At 44.5% G+C, this 19,624-nt stretch overlaps 1 protein-coding gene across 2 annotated transcripts in view; it reads right to left on the bottom strand.

The window, feature by feature from the left end:
- LOC119442868 (zinc transporter 5-like) overlaps positions 1–19,624 on the bottom strand; it is a 34,645-nt gene that overhangs the window by 8,255 nt on the left and 6,766 nt on the right. For both annotated transcript variants that reach the window (XM_037707912.2, XM_049662427.1), the window contains exons 7-13: positions 18,774–18,850; positions 17,675–17,848; positions 15,733–16,012; positions 13,519–13,730; positions 13,036–13,193; positions 4,631–4,760; positions 1,360–1,519 (exon numbers count right to left, since the gene is read on the bottom strand). In XM_037707912.2, the coding sequence (XP_037563840.1) occupies positions 1,360–1,519; positions 4,631–4,760; positions 13,036–13,193; positions 13,519–13,730; positions 15,733–16,012; positions 17,675–17,848; positions 18,774–18,850 (1,191 nt within the window). The remainder of the gene's footprint in view (positions 1–1,359; positions 1,520–4,630; positions 4,761–13,035; positions 13,194–13,518; positions 13,731–15,732; positions 16,013–17,674; positions 17,849–18,773; positions 18,851–19,624) is intronic.

The raw sequence follows: 19,624 nt of genomic DNA, 5'->3' as shown, positions 1-19,624 counted from the left end.
CACCACTGCAGCAACACTAGGCCTACCTGCATTGACGTTCGCTAGCAAGCTTCTTGCTGTTTGGTACCGTCTTTATCTTTGAATGAATTCGCCGCTGTCAGGAATGGCACTGACTCCGCCTTTGTAATTCTCGCCAATGGCTTCAAAACTCGGAAAGAAAGATGCGTTGCATAATGCCGGTTCCCGAAAGTCAGATTCACCTCAATACAGCAGTGTTACGCGATGAAGCTGCCTGCTCCTCGCTTTCCCTTTCCTGTCAAATGTATGTATGTTTTCAAATCCAATAATACTAATAATAATATTAAAAATAATAATACGCGGTGAAGCATACGCAAAGTACTGCGGTGAAGCATACGAAGAGTGGGAAGGGGCAACTGTCACATGACACAGTATGTATTCCTTAATTATACACGCATGCACCTGCCGAATCCTGCCACAGTATGAGCACCGATGCGCCTAATACTGGCAGGCCTTCAGAGCTATTTCGGACGTGCCTGCGGCGATTTGGGCCCTTGGGGGCAGTAAAAGGCATGCATTTATTTTTTCAGACTGCCCAATTTTTCAAATGTTTTCGCGGCCCCTAGGGAGTCCCAAAAATCGAACGTTGACTGTATATGCTATTTTCTTGCAGATTCAGTGCTCCAAAATCTTTTGTAAACAGTGGTACCTCCAGCTCTTCATTTAAGTTTCCTGGGTATAGTAGTATTTACAATAATATGTCATCTTCTTTACATGCTGTACGGGTCGTCCACTAAATTCTAGAAAAGTGTGTAAGTTTGACTGTGTTGTCAAATCAACTTTCCTGCAACTACACACTAGTACTGGCAAAATATGTAGCACTTTACAAAGGCAGCATTAAAGAAAAAAAAAAAACATAAGCATATCCACAGTAGTGGCTCTGAATCGCATATTATGGTACTGAAAGGTCCAGTCAGCATTTGCATGTGTAACATTCAAGCACTACACTATGCTCCTCAACACCACACCTGAACAAGCAAGCTCAAAAGAATAATTTTTCTTAAACACCTTACAGGATAAAAACAGAACTGCAGTAATTTGCACAACAACAATTGTAAATTGAGGCCAGCTGCAAATCAACGCTTTCAATTCAACCACCACCAATCATGCAGGTTCCTTCCACCACCATTGAGTATTTTCTCCACCTCATGAAACACAAGTCCACTGAATTATACATGAATCATTCGTCTGTGCTCTATCAATGTCGAGTTACATCACTGTCTAAGAACTTTTGCCTATTCGTAAGAGATTTAAGCAGTATAAGTGTACCAATAAGGTACTTCATTTCAAACTTGGTCTCATCCATTGTAACGATGAAATGAACAAAGTGATGCAGCTTACCTTGCAAATTTGTGTTGGCACCCATATGACTATGTCCATGACTGTGAGCATGACTGTGAGCATGACTCTGGCTGTGGCTGGCACCATGGCTGTGTGAGTGAGTGTGACGAAAGGCAACGATTCCTATGAGGTTCACAATGAGACCAGCAACAGAAACAGTCTGAAAAAAAAAGTAAGGGGTGGGGGGAATACTGTTAATAACCGTATACAACAATTACTACTATGTATAACAAAGGGAACGCACAGACACACTCGATTACATCTAAGTTCTAACCCATATATATAGAAAATTTTCTAAATGCAGAGAGGCTGCAACAAGAATACATAATAAAAGACAGAGCTGCAGGGCTCATACAGAATACTCGACTTTATATATCCAAGAAAAATCCAAGCATTTCAAGCATGCTGAAGGCGAAAATTCAAGGAGGGGGAAACACTGAAAATAGTGGTATCTCCTTTTTAGCTGCAATTTCTTGCAGCTAAGCACCTGCTGAGGAGTACACACATTTCAAGCACTTCAGGTGGCTTTTCTAAGTTGACATTCCCATTGTAATGATGTCAACCGCCTTCTGGCATGATGGTTAGCAGCGTCTAACTTCGGCCAAAGATACTCATGTTAAAGCCAAATGGCTCAAACTTGCATTCCATCAGGCATTTCTGGAGACTATGGCTCGAAAGTCGAGCCATGACAGCTGCAATGTGAATCAACTAGCAAATCAACAAAATGGAGGCACGGTTAGGTTGCTTAACCTGGCTTTGTCTAGCTCCACGATGGCAATGGTGATTTAAACAAGGCTATCATTGGCAGCTCTCGCTCATCGTTCGGCAACACACTCAAAAGAAAATATCAAGGATTGTTTCCCGATAGACAGTGTTCATGACACAGTGCTATGTGGAGTTTGTTATTTTGAATGTTCAAATGTTGAGCCCAACCCCAGTTTTCAAGGAATTCAAGTAGCATATTTAATTTCACGGAGTGCTAAAAGCCCTTGGATCTATTTTTCCAGATTCAAGGGTTTCCAAGGATTTCAAGGAGGTGTACAAACCCTGCAGCTACATCGAACGAAAATCGTATCTGCACACGCAGTATTGAACTCCGTATACTGCCAAACAGCTTCGTGTAAGTCTTCTTCCCTGCACAGACAGCCATCTACCATGCCAACTGCCGAGGCAAAAGCAAAAAAACTTCTTTCCATAACGATGTGCACTGAGCACAAATTTCCAGCACCACAGTTGAGCAGCAACTATGCCGTGTCAACAGCTCCCAAAAAAGTGTCAACAGCCCCTAAAGTGAGTGAGTGAGTAAAGGCTTTATTGAGAAACAAGGTATTCAAGGGCGACCTTGCGTTTAGGTGGCCACGAGCGGCCTGGGCCTGGGGCAGCTTATTCAGCTCTCTTGATGACCTTGGCCTGCAGGTCAGGGTCGGAGCTGAGCAACATGGCCTCCCACTGCTCAGTATTATTTATTTCATGATTCGTATGATCGTCCGCTGGACACGACCACATAATGTGGAACAGATCTGCTTTTTGCTTACAATGGTTACAGGTGTTCGGGTATTGGTCTGGGTAGCAGTAGCGACAGACTACAGTGCTGGGGTAGGTATTTGTCTGGAGTCGCTTCCAAGCTACTTCTTGTCGCTTGTTAAGCAATTTGTGTGCTGGCTGGTACACTGTCCTGGCTAACCTGTAGTGCTGAGTTATTTTCTGATATGACCATGCGATCCCTCTCTGATCCTAGCATGAGCCATTCAGGAGCTTGGTAACAGCCCCTAAAAAAAAAAAAAAAAAATTCCCTATTCATTGACTAGAGTGCGAGTGTTCATATCCACTGGCCCATTGACACACAAGTAGATGGTATCGGACTTCTCATGTAACCTTCAATCAGAATTTCACCTAAAAATGCAACTTCTATCCTAAAAGGCGAAAAGATGCTAGATTAACTCTTTACTGATGCTACTAGGTGCACTGTCTTGTAGTGCAGCACTCTCCACCAAGGAAGGGCAGCACATATTCAGGAGCTTTTAGATCAGTTTTCATATGAGGACATGAATTGAAATTGTGAAATACCCATTCTGCATTTCTGAGCTTTCTTCTGATGAGTCTATGCTTAAAAAGTTAGGAAATTGTGCAGATGCAATGCACATGTTGGAATCTATGTGAAGCGATTCTTTAGTGAAGCGGTTAAATAAATGCTATACATTTAAATCCAACATGCAAAATTGTATTTATTTTCATTCTATGCACTAATGTGTAATCTCAAGCAATGTCTAAGTTTATGCACTGCACAGGTCACAACTTTATTATCATGCAACATTTATGCTTAGGCAGAACACTGTTCACAAGCTATGCCAAAATTCAAACACCAAATCGGGCAGCTGCACACTTTGAGATGTCGACACAGCAATGTCACGAGGTGGAAGGTAATAGTATATGACGCTTGCTGAGGGAAGAATGGTGATAAGCGGTGCATGCACAGAGAAGTATAACAGGTATGTAAATAAATACATTTAAAGGGGCCCTGAAACCCTTTTCGATCTGTTGTAGAGGCTGCTGTTAACATGTGAGCCAAATATTATTGCATGACATGCAGCAGGGAAGTTACAATCTCCGTGTGAAACACAGCAAAAAATCGCACGCCCTCGCTTTCGCAATGCCGTTACATCGAAAGCAGTTGGCCGACCAATGCTATTGGCTGATTTCGTGAACGCGAGAACATTCTTAGTAATACATTATTACTAATTTAAAAATAATTTCATCTTTGCAATGCGTGCAGCTGCATCTGCTGCGCGAGGTCTCCGAGTTGGCAGCGGCGTGCTGCGTAGCGTAGTCTACCATGGCTGCCAAAACGAGCCCTTTCGCCACGTGCAGTGGTACGTAACCAGTGGTCCAAGTGGTCCAAATATATAAGAAAATTAGGGAAATCAAAGAAGCTATTTATTATCACGGACTATTATATTATTAGGCATGCATGCTAGAGAGATCGATACCTATAAGCCTACATTATATGTACAAATTTTGTGTCATGATTTATGGTTTCATTGTACAGAGCAGAGGTGCACTTACAGGCATTACTTTATTGGTCCCAAAGTCTGTGCCATATACAAAACCTACTTGGAGGACGATACACCAGCTACACGCGAAACCCATGGGAAGACGGCAAGGAACCTTCGCTTTTAGGAAGTGTGAAAATTTCCAAAGAGCATGCTAAAACGTGAAATAGGTACACAGAATAACATTAACATAGGTTAATATAGCTGACAGAACAACATACCAGGAGACGTTCAGTCTTGATTTGTGGAGGATCAAAAAGCCTTGTTATGGCTTCGCTGAACACCATAAAGGCAATGACAACAAGAAACAGGCCATTCATAAAACCTGACAGAACCTCCACACGGCCGTACCTAGAAACATAAAATGAAATCATTGCACGCCAGTTTCAGCCCAATGGTATAAAATGACTGACAAGTCTAAAGCATAGAACTAAACAGGGACATTAATACAGGCCTTTGTATTTGTTTAGTTTAAAAAAGATTGTTCATCAGGTCAGAAAATAAAAACAAGACAGGAAAAAAAATTACATTCATACAAACACAGAGGCCACAAAAAAACTTAAGCGGAAGTAAATTTCAGTGCATAAAAATATATACAGTAAAACCTTGTTAATACACTTAATAAGTAATTTCGGTTTAAATATAGTTGAAATGAATCCCTTGTCCTGTCGCCACAGCACTTAATGTATTGACTGACTGCTTAAGCCGTAGTGGCTGCTTAATGCATGCCAAACGGTTAGTGCATAGTATTTACTTCATTTTTTGGTGCGTACAAGCGTGGAATCGCCGAAATGTGCACACAGACCATAGATAGCGGAATTGTGACGCACGGACCTTTCCTGGACTGCAGTTGCCACTGATAGTGACGTCAAAACATGGTAGCCATCACATGTTTCCTGCTCCCATGGCTCCTAGCGCTTCCACGTCATCGTCATGGATGACGTCGTGGATGATGGCCCTTCCGCATTGAACACGGCTAGTGCATTGACCGTCATGATGACGTTCACAAAGAAGTGGGTTGATGGAGAAACTGGCTCGTGACCTTGCTAAGTTTGAGGATGCTGTCGTCCCTTCAAGGCCGCCACGGTGGCAAGTGAAAATTAGATTTTTGCTGCCTGCTCGCAAATAAAACTTGTCTGCACGTGCGTTTGAATGATAAGTAACATGTTTTTTTGGCCAGTAAGTCTATAGCCGCTCATCTGCCGTGGTCGGTTAATTAGTACATCGCTTAGTGCATAACTGATCCAAGTTCCCCGCCAACTACGTATTAACAAGGTTTTACTGTATAATGATAGCACATGTAAGACAGTAAAGATAATCACCAAATTAGTTTGCATTAGTAAAGTAATCTCTCAAAACCCTATTTTCATTAACTTTGTGGCAATAGGTTGATTCCAATTAGAACAGAAAATGAAGGTCCAAAACATTTTAAAAAATTGAATTCAAAGCTTGACAGCAACACATCTGGGCGGGAAAATACATGCTGCACAAAGACATGAAGAGCAGCAGTGACTGAAAGAGCAGAAAATTTAACAATGTATTGGCTCCCATATGGGAGCTTTTGTAGAAATAAAACCAGTGATACAGACAGTGTTTAAGTACGCTTCCGCATGTTTCTCTCATTTCTGTATAATGTGTGTGTCATGGTCTGGATGTCCAGGGATTCCAGATGCAGGCATGATGAAAGCTCCTTCCCATTATCCACAAAAAATTGGCCCAACAGACAATCAACTAGTACGGTCAATTTCCAAATTTTCCATTATTACGACTCTGACAGGACCAACAAAGTTGACAAAGTTGTCAAATTGAACTAAACAAGAAGTAGAAAAAAAGGCTAAGCACCCCTGTTTCATTTCTGCAGTATTTGCCCGATTTTAACATACCCCCAACTCGAACACACACTTACTTTTTATGGGTTGAAAGCAAAAAATTGACGTAAGAAATTGTACTAGAGCTCTAAACATAGCAGAAACCTAACGCACATCCATTTCTTTAGCAAAAGAAATGTAGCATATCTCTGTTTCTGGAAATAAGAAAAATATTAAGCCAGTGAACTTTACCTTCACAAAATGGAAATTTATTTACCCTTAATCATCATCGCTCTCAGAAAGCACTTTATCGCTGTCGTCAATCACAACATTTCATCCTCCATACTGTACTTTGCGCACTTGATAGTATGCATTTATTAAACGACTCTGCAACAACCGTAAATAGGACGGTGGCCCACGCCTAGATTAACCACTTTGCTAGTTCGTCCTCCGATGCGTGCAATTCACTGGAATGCTAAAGACATGGGATGCAACTTGTTGCCACTAGCTTAGCATGTAAAATAGCTTATCGTTTGAATTATTTTTTATAATCATACTGCAAGCAGCACGTCATCGTCGTCATACAGTTTCTCACAATATTACCAAGAGGGAAATCTGGCACTGCTGCACTGTTGTATGCATGGGAATGCCGGGATATGGTGGCTTCGGATAGGCATCATTCTTGAAGAGCCAGTACACTTTGAAGACGTGTCTCGCTAGCACCTATCCGTATGCCAAAATTGTTCGTTTTGTACTAAAACAGCACACAGAAAGCTGTTTTAACTTTATTATTACACAAAATGTGTTTTATTTAATGAGGAGGACTTGTGCTTGGATGTACAATTAATATGAAACATAAAAAAATCACCGCCCTTTACACTCCGTGACGATGGTTGAACAGCAAAGCTGTGTTAGTTACACTGAGTGTTACATGTGCATGTGTTGCACGTGATGCAATTGCATAAACACAAGTAAACACAGATCTACAACAAGAAGTTATATACTATATTGCAACGTTGCGAGGCGAGGAGAGGCAGCAACTTCCGACGCTACTTGACAAGTGTAGTACTAGTAGTGGTGATTTTGATGGAAGGAGAATTCTCTCGTCGAAACCTGCCGAGTCGCTGCCAGAGGCATCGGCTGCAGTCACGGACACCATGTGCGTTCGGTGCGAACACGGGGAAATGCGGACGGCGTCGGCAGTAGCTCTGCACGTTACGCTTTAAACCCGAAAAGGCTCGCCGCACAGAAACACCTTCTCTTATCGCCTCTCCTCCTTGCGCCCAGCGCGGCCTCTCATTAGTCACCTCCTGCCCCAGCGTGCGTACTCTCATTGGTCGCCTCCTCCCCTAGTATGCCTCTCCTCCTCTGCTGGTAATGTGACCTACCCTCCCCCGGCGCGGCTCTCATGGTCTCCTGGTGCCGCGACCAGCGTGAAGCCAGACAGGCGGTGAAGGGTCGACGAAGAACAGCTCCGCCGTTAAAAGTAACGGCAGGCCGCTAATGTTGAAAGACAGATGACAAGGTGTCCACGCTTGCACTGCAACAGTTTGTCGTCTGTTTTTGCTTTTCTTTGCTTGATTATACACTGCAGGTGAATAAACTGCATTGAAAGATTTAAAATACGGGTGAATGAAAAATTTCTGTGAAGATTTTATTTGAAGAACACATTATCTGTGCAGCCATATCCATGTTTGAAGCGAAGCCTTGCTCAACACCAGTCAACACAAGCCTCACACATCCATATATCATCATTCCCATGATGGCACAGCCAACATTACTAGACTAGCTTCAGTTGTCAAACTTAGCGGCGTTGCACGGAATCGTCACCCACCCGCGCCTTCATGGCGCTGCAATCGCACCCAACTTCACTTCCCGACTAGCTGGCTATGCGGACTGGCCGGACGAAACACACACTGCAGCGTTGGTGTATTCTGTGCTTGGTTGTTGACGGCGGATCTCAGGAAGGTTAACTGTAGCCTTCGCCGCGTTTGTTAAATATATTAGCAAACGATGCCAACGTGTTGCGTTCCTGGCTGCATAAGAGGCTATCGAACGATGCCGACAGTTCAGCGTGCCACTTCTTCTGTGCTCCCAGCAATGCGACACTTCGCTCGGCGTTGAATAGAGCGATTCCTCATGCCGACCGGGAACTCTGCGCGAAATCCAAGGTGTGTGATTTACACTTTCATGAGCAGGACATCTTGAAGTGTTATGTGCATATTATCAACAGACAGACGGTTGAGGTGCCACGAGGCAAGTGACTTGCCGAGGGTTCGGTGCTGAAAGTGTTGCCGAATCTTTCCTTGTACCTGTCGAACCAGCCAGAAAAAAAAAAACGCATACGAAGAGAGATGTTTGGCGACCTGTTCTGGGCCATCTTAGGAGAGCTGTCAGAGAGCATTCTTGTGTTGGGTGCCCCTTGCACTTTCAGGAACTGAGTGCACACATAATTAAATTTTATATATAGTCACGTGCATGCATGCACGCATACCTTGCAAGAACATGAATTTTTATGCAAGGTTCCTGGAGCAGCAGCGGGGATCCAGTCTTAAAGTAAAGGCAGCGAGGAAACGTGCCAAGGTGCTGTAGGTGGAGTTGGTTTTCACGTGGGTGCAAATCAATTGCCTAGGTTATGTCCCTTCTGACAGTTTAGGTCTTCGCTATATATCTGGGACATACAGTTGCTTTAACAGTGGAGCTGTTTAAGCCGAGCGTAATATGTCTGCTAAATCCAAAAATGTGGACCAATCCTGGTGGCAGTGCAGAAAGGGTCCAAGCGCAATGGCACATACCCCTGTGAACTAGCATTAGGCAATTGATAGCACCGATAAGCAATTGATAGCCAATCAATAGCTAATCGATAATCGATCAATAATCAATAAATTACGGAAAATGCTGGGGATGACTTGATAGTGCTTAACCTAGCCCAAATAGATGGTCAATTTTTAATTTTTATTGATAGTGCGATCTTATACAAGATCTCATACCTTGTGATAGCCAATCAATAGCCAATCAATAGCTAATCGATAATTGATCAATAATCAATAAATTCCAGGAAATGATGGGGATGACTTTGTAGTCCGCAGCCAACAGCCAGGACTAGCTAGGTGCCCATTAGCCCCGCTGTCTCTTTAGCATTGCACCTCCAATGAAAGTTGCGCAAATTTTTTTACTTTGTTTTCTTTAATAAAGCATTCATTGGTTTACAAAACGTTGTGCTCTTATTTTTGTGGATAATAAATTTGGTCTCGCTAGCAGGCGTATAACTGCCCCAGACCAAAGTGCTAATTAAGCAAGTAAAAGCAGCAAGAAAACATGCCAAGCTGCTGTAGGGGAAAAGTAAACTGCGTGAAGGGTTACAACGACAGGAAGAAACACACGACACTTAGAAAAACAGCTTCTGCGCTTCGCCGTATGCGTTTCTTCTTATCGTGCAGTTTACCCTTTTTTCAGTATGGACCAACTACCCTGATATACAGGGTGTTTCAGCGAACACTTTCAAAAATTCTTAATTATCTGTGGCAGATAGCACAATTCTAGTTCATGAGCTGGTCTACTTGAAGAGGCGGACATTACTTGCAAAAGAAATTGAAATGCATAATCGAATAATTAACAGAAACATCGAGAAAATTAACGATATCATCGACGCGCGCGGAATCAGCGGGAGGTGCGCCGCTTGAGACGAAACTGCAAATTTTGCAAGACTCGAAGAAGTACTAGCTCGCGCAGTCGATGATATCGACGAAAACCGGGAGCGCCACGATCATGAAGGCTCCGATGGGGCGATCGTTGTCGCGAGAGACGGTGGCGCTGTACGACGGAGGCGACGACAGCAGCAACAGTGACGACGAGATTGACAATGGCCCGTCTTTGACACCAACCCCGATGTTCAACCAAAGTGCTATGTCGACGATCGAGTCGCTCATTGAATTCATGCACATTAAATTATAGCCGCCAGTGTTCGCGCAGCTGATGGACACGATGCACACGGCGGTTGTGAATCCGAAACTTCCACACGCCTATGAGAGGCTATTTAGAGGTATAAACTTATTTTTCACAGCCTACTTTCTACAACGTCGATTTTTTATCGCAAGTGCTAATTTCGGTTTCGGGACTGCAAGGGTACCGTACTTTCCGGTGTAAAGACACTGTTTTTTTTTTCTGAATTTGTCGTCAGTGCGTCTTATAGAACGGTGCGACTTATGTACGTTTCCCCCCCCCCCCCGGAAAAACTGCCGTCAAAATCAGATTCAATGTTATGGCCACATGAAGCGCGCTGGTTGACTTAACTGCTACGGGTTCTGTGCGCGCTATCGAGGTGGCGGGTACGTTCTTGTGATCGAGTTCCCGAGGGCCATGCGAGGACGGATCAGCTACACAAGCGGCGGCAGGCCGACCGCGAGTCGGCCGACCCCGAATTCGTCGCATCTGCAGATCGCTGTCAAGATACAGCGCGCGTGCGGCACTGTGCAAACTACGCACTTGCTACCAGAGTAAAAGTCGCCCCCCCCCCCTCCTGCGCTGACTTCCCGTTTTCCTCCCTTGTGCGCGATTCGGTTCACCGTTGGATGCTTTCACTCACACATACAGCATACGGCGCGCGGGGACGATGTTATCGCCGTTGGACTTTACGGAACATCGCGGCAACCACGATGGCAGAAATGCGCCTGGAGTGAAAATATATGGCACCCATGCGCTTGCGTGACCCGCGTTCACGGAGTGAAACGTAACTAATTTTTTAAAATCACTTACCGAACGAACAGGTGCGTCTTATATACGTTCTTTTCCGGAAAGACTGCCGTTTTGAGGGAGGTGCGGCTTATATAAAGGTGCGACTTAAAGATCGGAAAATACGGTATATTCAACATTTCTTTTTTTTTTCGGCAGTTCAGATATAGCGATGTTCGGTAATAACGATCGGATTTCTCGTTCTTCTCGATATCGTCTTAAGTGGACTGCACTGTATACACTCTTAAAAAAGTTTGCACCCTTTGAGGTTTATCTCGTCCCACAATAATAATCGTCATATATCTTGTGGACCTTTCCTTTCTTTAATGCTGCATGCTCGGGACTTCCCAGCCATGCTATGTCACGCGTCATCTGCGTGACATAGCATTCTTGACAGGAAAGTAGCAAGCACAGGCTTTTCAAGAAAGGAAATGCAAGCAAGGCAGATGACGATTAGTGTTGTGGGATAAGATAAACATCAAAGGGTGGAAACTTTCTTAAGAGTGTATGGGTGCCGACTGGGGCTCAGTCAGGATGGAATTAACCAAAAGACTGAATTAAATGGATACAAATTAACAAAAGTCTACTGTTGTATGAACCCATCCTTTGTTCATTACACATAATCGGCTCAAGGTGAGCAAATTTTATAACTATACAAACTGCTGCTGAACCTATAAATGATTAACTACTCACAGGGCATCACCACTTTATGCCTTACATAACAAGCAAACGCTTTTGATATGAAAGTGTGTCAATTAAGGAGGGTCTGCACTCGCTCAGGAAAGTACCTGCACTCCTGCAAAAACTCAGATTAACTTTAGCACTTCATTTCATGCATCTAAATTCGAAAAGCAAGCTTGTTGCACGACTGAACTTCTTTTATGACTGAACTGAATGCCACCTGTACTGCATGTATAATTTCTATCCTTGACATGTCTGCATCGTGAAATTAAAGTCTGTAAAGTCTGACATTTTGATATTGATAAGCTATTAATAGCACATTTTGAAGCACTATCAACAGCTTACTACAAAGTGATGTCTGCCAAGACGTCTAGCCAGGAGCTGCCAGGAGTAAGTGCATGCTGGCAAGCGTACATGTTGTGTGGTCTGACCTTAAGTTTCGCGTGGTTCGAGGATGGTTGAGCATTCAAAACTAATCAAAATTATCGAGACCCGACGGCTATGACACCAATAAGCAATGTGGCCAAAGTTTCATTCCTACGCGGGTAGGCACAGCTGAGAGTGAGTGAACAGACAATAGTCGGCTTCCTCCGAAAGTAGTACAGTGGAATCTCGTTGATACGATCTTCAGGGGAACCAGAAAATAAAATGTATCATCCAAAAATCGTATTATCTGAAATACATTGCTTCTATAAGACACTAGCCGGGAAGTTAACAAAAAACGTATTATACCGAAAAACGTATTATGCAGATTCGTATCATGATTCCACTGTACATACTTCTTATTGAAATTTGAAATGCAGGTTTTTGCTTACTTCAGCCTGTTTAGTGAACTGCATCAATAAATATACAGTGACAGCAGGAACAACTGCACTGATCCAAACACCTTTTTTGATCGATGTGAGTATCAGCAAACAACAGTGCTCTTTGGGAATCTTGCATCCGATGACATATACAAGCCGCTGGCAGCTTCAGAACGGGTGAGGAGAAGGCCTCGTTTGAACAAAGAGTGTTTGCGAAAAAGCTGACTTGGTATTCTGCTTGTGAGCTCCACATGCTGCGCATGACTGCAAAATTTGGCTGAGATGTTTATAGCAGTGTATGCTATCCGCGGACTGTGTCTCTTCAATAAAGCCGAGGAGTGGTTCGGGACCCCTTTAAAGCTAAATGCTGTACCTGCTGCGGTTTCATCAGCATTTTTACCGGTATTGCGTAATGTCCACACTGTTTTAAGGTGTTTACTGGCACACTATTTCTTAAGTGTTGCATTTTCACGGTATCTAACCCCACTCAGTGCTATCTACGAGGCCTCCAAGTGTCCACAAGTTTTTTGTGACAAGTTTTGCCATTGGGAGACCCCACCTAATGACTTTTTTAAAGACAAAGTGGTTTCTAAGGCTTCTCACCCAAACGGGAATGTTCGTGTTGCGCTGCGTCTTGCCAGCAAGGCAGCTGCAAGGCCCATAACCAGGGCAGAACAGTCAAAAAGCATGTGGAACCCGTCCGAGATGAGCCCGAGGGAGTTCGTCCACATGCCATACAACAGCTCCACACCCGTGAACATCTGGCATGAAACAAGGGGACACACAAGGGGCAATCAAGAACAGAAACACACATGCATGCAAAACAAGCGTAAGCAGGTAAGATAACTGCTAACCATTACACCAAAAATAATTGGGCTGGGAAGCGAGTTACAGATTCAATTTGTGGATTTCAAGGGAACTCCCCTACATGCTCTTTGATCTGGGACTTCCGCTCACAGAGTAAAAAGGAGTTTATCTCTAATCTTAATTTCCATGAGTAAATTATACTGCAGTTATATGGAAAAACATGTAACATGTGCCCCCTTATCATAATGATTGTAAGAAAATGGTGAAGAACAACCTTACCAGATTGATGCAGAGGAAGTAAAATATCCGCCTTGAGTCCGACTCCTTCATGATCTGCATCAGCCCAGACCGGAGCACAGATAGCATGGAGTAGCCTGGCCCCATGTGAAATGCATCCCCATTGAAGTGGTAAAGGGGGTCGCCATCACTGGAGTAGCCTACCAAGGTACCCTTGGTGCCCTTCATGTCGGGTGAACTCAGAATCAGTGTGGCTGTTAGGAAAGAAAGAAAGGCAAAAAGCTAATTAAAAGTTGCACAGTAGTCGTAAGAAGCAGAGACCAGTCAAGGTGAGAGATTACAGAGGCTCGAAACATATCATGCTAAGAATACAGGTACGTCAGTACACCAGCTATTTCAATGTCAACTAAACAATTAGATTTCCTAAGGCATGTGAGAAGTAATTAAAACAATAAGAATTTTATTAAAAGCAGCTTTCTTATTACTTTTTTCTGGTTGGCATTAGCATTGAACTGCTTTGCCTGGTAGTACTACTGTATTTGAGAATGGTCCTGAGCTTATGAGATAGTCCCCCATGCATCCAATTTCCTCACTTGTGAGTGTTGGCTTTGTGCTACATTTTCTGCTCTCCTGGCAAAGCCGTTGCATTGTTTTGAATTTCTAAGGACGCTTGCTACCCTGCTTCCTTACTTCGCATCTTACCTGCCAAGCTAGATCACTGGCTATGACATCGCACTGCTGAGCTCGAGGCCAGTGGGTTCGATCTTGGCTGCAGCAGCCACTCTTTGAAGTGCAAAAATGCCCGTGTGCTTTGATTTAGGTGCACATTATAGAACAGCAGATGGTCAAAATTAATCCAGAGTCTATCACTAAGGCGTGCCTCATAATCAGACTGTGGTTTGGGCAGTAAAATCTCAAAATTTAATTAAGTTCATTTTTTCCGTTGCAGCTTATGCAAAAAGATCACCCAGTTGTTACACATTCAGTCTCCTTTAGAATGAAGCTACAGCCACTAGAAATTGTAATCATAATCTCACACTCAGATCTAAACGCCCAAGCCACTGACCCAGCCCAATGGGTATGAGGCATATTAAATACCAGCCACTGTGGCATGGATGTAAAGTTAAATTCCACCTACTGAGATGCTATAAATCTCTTATAGCTAACTATAGATTTCAGTACACTCTGCCGTGAGTCCCACAGTTAGGCATAATAAATTTCACGGCAACTCCTGAAAGTGCCAAATCTGTAACAACTAAAGCAACGTTGATTCTACGGCACAATAGGGCGAAGGATATCTCAAAATTTTGGCTAGCCTTGTGATTTTGTGGGAACGCTCGGCTTTCACGCGTCCACTGATGTTGTTTTCGCCGCATCGCTCTTGTGTCTCCTGTAATTTGGCTTCTCCATGCAGCTAAGCACTGGTGGCGGGTAGCATGGTTGGAAGTTAGCATGAGAGATGGAACCAGTGTTGCGCTGCTAATCCCACTCGAGGGCAGGGTTACTCGGGCGGCTTGGGTGCAAAAGGGAGGGGTCTGTTCCTCTTTGGCTTGGGATCGGCGAGCGGCACTGATGTGTCGCACGCTCACTCATTGTTCGCGGGACCGTCCTGCGAAAGGCTTAGGAGCAGGACAGCGGAATAGACGAACACGATTGTTCGAACGCGCCACCGTTCGCGTGACCATACACACAAACGATTATGTCTTGGTATCCAGCATGGGGGCGAACATATTCGCTCGCTATCCGGTTGCGGTGGGTCAGACTTCCTCGATTTGTCGCGTGCCCATTGGCTTGTTCTATTGGTAATCATTCAGCTTTCCAGATTGGTGCCTAAAAGGCATAATAAATGCCGTTGTGATTGTCTGCACTACTGTGATATTGTTCCTTTGTCCCAAGAGCATGTTTGAGACCCCACAATTTATACCACATAAATACGAGATCAGCTGAATTCAGCCTCAATTCAAAAGGCACCTAATATAATTAATAAAAGTTATTTAGTGGAACTTTGTGACGCAGCTATTCACACACTGTAATTTGTCATGCAAGCAGTGTGTCTTTCCAAGTAAACCACCTGAAAAGACTGAATTGTGCCATCTTTCACAGGTGATTTATAACAAATATGCTTAGTATAAAAACGACATAATCGTGTGGGATGCACAAGAATACTCTCTGGACATTTCAAGGAATGATGCAAACAAGCTCCCAGTACTCCAACAGATTTCAGAAAATAGTCATTACTAGCTTCATAGCACTCACCAAGCACAAACATGATCCAGGCAAAGATGAGACCACCAGAGAGCGAGTGCTGCCCTGACGTTAAACCCGTCCACGAGTGGCCCGTGTGACTGTTTGTGCCCCACGAGAAGGCCAGAAGCAAGGCAGCCGTAAATACCGTCAGTGAACCCAGCCTAGCAGTGATGTACGAGTCAAGACGAAGTGTGCACACAGATTCCACGTAATAGTCCAGCACAAAGACGGCCAGGCCAGAGAAGACAAGTGGCAGCACAAAAAAGGGCACCTGAAAAACCTCCTGATTCTGCAAACAAGCATGAGAAACCAGTGCCAAAAGAAAAAGAGAGTTAGGCTCAAAATATGCACTCAGTCCCAGTTTGGAATCACATAATTTAACTTCCTACAAAAATGTACCAATTAAATATTTCAATACAAAACTCTTAAAATTATAAAGATCGGGCATTTATTTTGCACGTGCTGACAATAACTGCACACACTAGAAAAGTGCTGCCATATGTGTAATATCACGAACTTTGAGAGAGTTCTGCAGATGCGTACACCACCTCAAACGCTTCATGAATTCCAACTAAGCTTAGAACCACTTCTAAAATTGTTTCCTTTTGCAGGCATTCATCGTCCCCTTATGAAGTATGTTAAAAACAAATACACGTGGGTATTTTGAAACTGTCTGAAATTAAAATGATTCCAATTATAACCATGCAATAAAAGTTTGTGTATGTAAATATGCAGTGCCTCTCTGGTATTCTTCATACAGGGTGTTCTTTTAATTTTTAAAACTATAAAAATATAAATCTTGGTCACGTTATGTTTACCATTCGAGTGTACGGATTGGCGGCCTCTAGGTACAGAGCAATTTCCGCACTTATGTGCGTAATTAGTGAATTTATGGTAATTATCTTTCTAATTATCAACAATGGGTGGCTACAGCAAATGAATACTATGGGGCCCGTCCTCGACACCACCTATCCCAACGATCAAATTTTGAATAGCGGAGTTCATGTGGGAGCTACGAGAACAATTTGTTCCACTTGGCAGGCTCCTTGAAACTGAAACTGGCCAACGTCAATGTTGCCCTCCCCCCCCGCATTCCGTCACGTCTCCGAGGTCACCGCTGGTCCGGCCTCGCGAGCAGCTTGCGTTATCTCCTTGCTGTCTGCGGCGTTGCTCTAGCGCTTCCGGACTTTTCCAGACTTTTTACCATGACCGTAGGTCCAAAACGGCATTATTCCTAGCCACCACCGCCGCCATTTAGATTATCTCACCTCCTCGAACCAGCGCTCTGGCACGCAGATTGGCTGGCAGCTGTAGCCACTACCATGGCAGCGCTAGGCCTAGCTACTTCGAAGTTCATTACTAAGCTTCTTTCTATTCGGTGCCGTGTTTTTTATTGAAACAATTCGCCAAGCACGATGCGTTGCATAATGCTGGTTCCCAAAAGTCAGCATCGCCTCAATACAGCAGTGTTATGCAGTGAAGCATATCAAGAGTGGGAAGGGACAATTGTTAAGGGACACTGTATGTATTCCTTAATTATACATACGTACATCCACCGTCTCCTATCACATTACGAGCTACGATATGCCTAATATGTGTACTGGCAGGCCTTCAGAGCTATTTCGGACGTGCCTGTGGCAATTTGAGCCCTCGGGGGCAGTAAAAGGTATGTATTCATTTTTTCAAACTGCCCGATTTTTGGGACGTTTTCGCGACCCCTAGGGAGTCCGAAAAATCAGACGTTGACTGTAATCGCATCATAATATGCTGTTTTATTTTAAGGATGGAGGAAGGGTGCCACACCAAATTTGACGAGCAGATAGGTGATCACTGATCGTAATAAGCAGTGTGTTTTTGGATAAGCTATTGTCATAACTGTTTTACTGCATCTGGGAAACACAAGAAATCATGTAAAAGGAACAAAGCCATCCGCCAGAAAAAGAGTGCTCACCATGGAAGCCGGTACTTTAACAAACAGCAGGAGAGGCGCTAAAAGCAAGGTAGACATGACACTCGACAGTGCGTTTAAACGCTTGGCTCCACCAACGTCGACAGCTAACGTGCGAGAGATGGTTCGAAAGCCCGTCTGGAGGCACAAGGTAAGGGCAAGAAGTAGCACACCACCCTGAAAGGCAAAAGCAAAAGTTTAAGTCGGTTTGTTGACAAGCTTTTACCTAAACACGCTCCATACTCTGGCCCAATCTCATCACTAGACATTTAGGTTTCAAGTACAGTGGAATCTCGATGATACGATCACGGCTAATACGAATTTCCGGATGATACGAATTTTTCTGCGGTCCCGGCCGAGCCCCATTATTTTGCAACGTGCTAGAGAACGGTTGTTACGAATCGATTTTCGACCCGCGTCGGTTGATACAAATAAACGCCGCCCCACCGACGGCCGCGAAAGAGAACAGCGCGCAGTCACGCGCGTTTTCCCTTTCTCTTTTGGTACGGAGGCGCGGACATGGCGCCGGACAGCGCGGAAGCCGCGACTGGGCGCGAGGAGTTTGAAGCGGTGGCGCTTTTGTTGCTTTTGTGCTTTTCTTCTTGTCTCTTCGCTCGCTGCGGCGGCCGCGCTTCCCCACGCACGGCCGCCCCAGTACAGTAGCCGCAGCAAGCGAAGGTTCGTGCGGTCTATCGCTTCAACGGAAACTGAGCGGCGTAAGCACAGCGCATACAAAGGTCAAAGCCGTGTGGAGATCGCTTTCAAGATACGGTGCGCGCGACAACACCGACAGCCGGCACAGGCGCAAAGTACAAGAACGCATTTGTTGGCAGAGTAGGAGCCGCACCCCCCCCCCCTCCACTCCCTCCCTCCCGCGCTACCTTCCCGCTTTGCTCCTTTCGCGTGGGGAGATTGCGTCGCCAGTTACCCTTGCGCTCGGTTGCAAGCATTTGGTGCCGCAGCACAGCGTCGCCCCCCCTCCCTCCCTCCCTTCCATACCCCCACGGCCTTTCGCGCAACGGAAGTCGCGTTTGCTCTCTACTGTGCGTTCGCTGTCCGTGAAGGCGCGTGTACCCCGCGCGCTTTCGCTCGCACATCTTACCTTGTGATCTGGAAGACCAAGAAGTGAAACCAGGTAATAAAAGATGTGGCTCAAACCATGGTGCTGGTAGCCCTCAGCTGAGTTTTTGTCAAGGAGTGACAAAAACATTTCCTTTTGTTCATGCTAGCTCTACTCTCATTGACGCATGTAATTCTCATCTTGTCATCTGATGTGTTCCTGCTCATTTGGGGATGCCAGCCAAAGTAACATTCATGTCTTTACATGCAATATTTTAGCTCCTGCAGTCACTGGGCAAAATTCTGTAAGCAACAGTTGTAGATTACCTTTAAGATCAACATGAAGAGACCCTGAGAATCTACTCATCCCATCATAGGTCAAGCTTAACAGAAACGAACTCAATTCATTTGACAAAGGACTGGAAAGCTGTTCAGCTTTGCAGCCTGATGGTTGACAGAGTTTATTTTAAAGCAGGCTGTGCCTTGTACAGTCTGAATCACACTTGTCTAGAGTGGTAAATCGGCCAATATGGCCACCGTCTGTTGCAAAAAAAGAAGCACAGGATGATGCCGCATTGAGACCATGCATGGTCAGGCCGCATGTTAAGTCCATGGACGATAGAACAAACATAAGTGGAACCTAGCAGCTACTGCGAGGTAGAATATGCGGACACTGGTGCAGTCCGCAGCTGGCCACTTGACGACTCTAGATAAGTTATGATTCAGACTGTACTTGTAGGCCAAAATAGAACAAAATGCTAAAATAGTTCCATGATGAACATGTGAGTAAACTATAGTTGGGTACAACTTAAGAAGACAGAAGAGGCCCCGCCCAGATGACCGAAGTGCAGCAGCCGATTTTCTATGCGACTAAAGAAATAGTCCCGCTGACAC

This window comes from Dermacentor silvarum, chromosome 2 (assembly GCF_013339745.2).
Source record: "Dermacentor silvarum isolate Dsil-2018 chromosome 2, BIME_Dsil_1.4, whole genome shotgun sequence".
Classification (NCBI taxonomy): domain Eukaryota; kingdom Metazoa; phylum Arthropoda; class Arachnida; order Ixodida; family Ixodidae; genus Dermacentor; species Dermacentor silvarum.
This window is presented reverse-complemented; position numbering and strand designations above follow the sequence as displayed.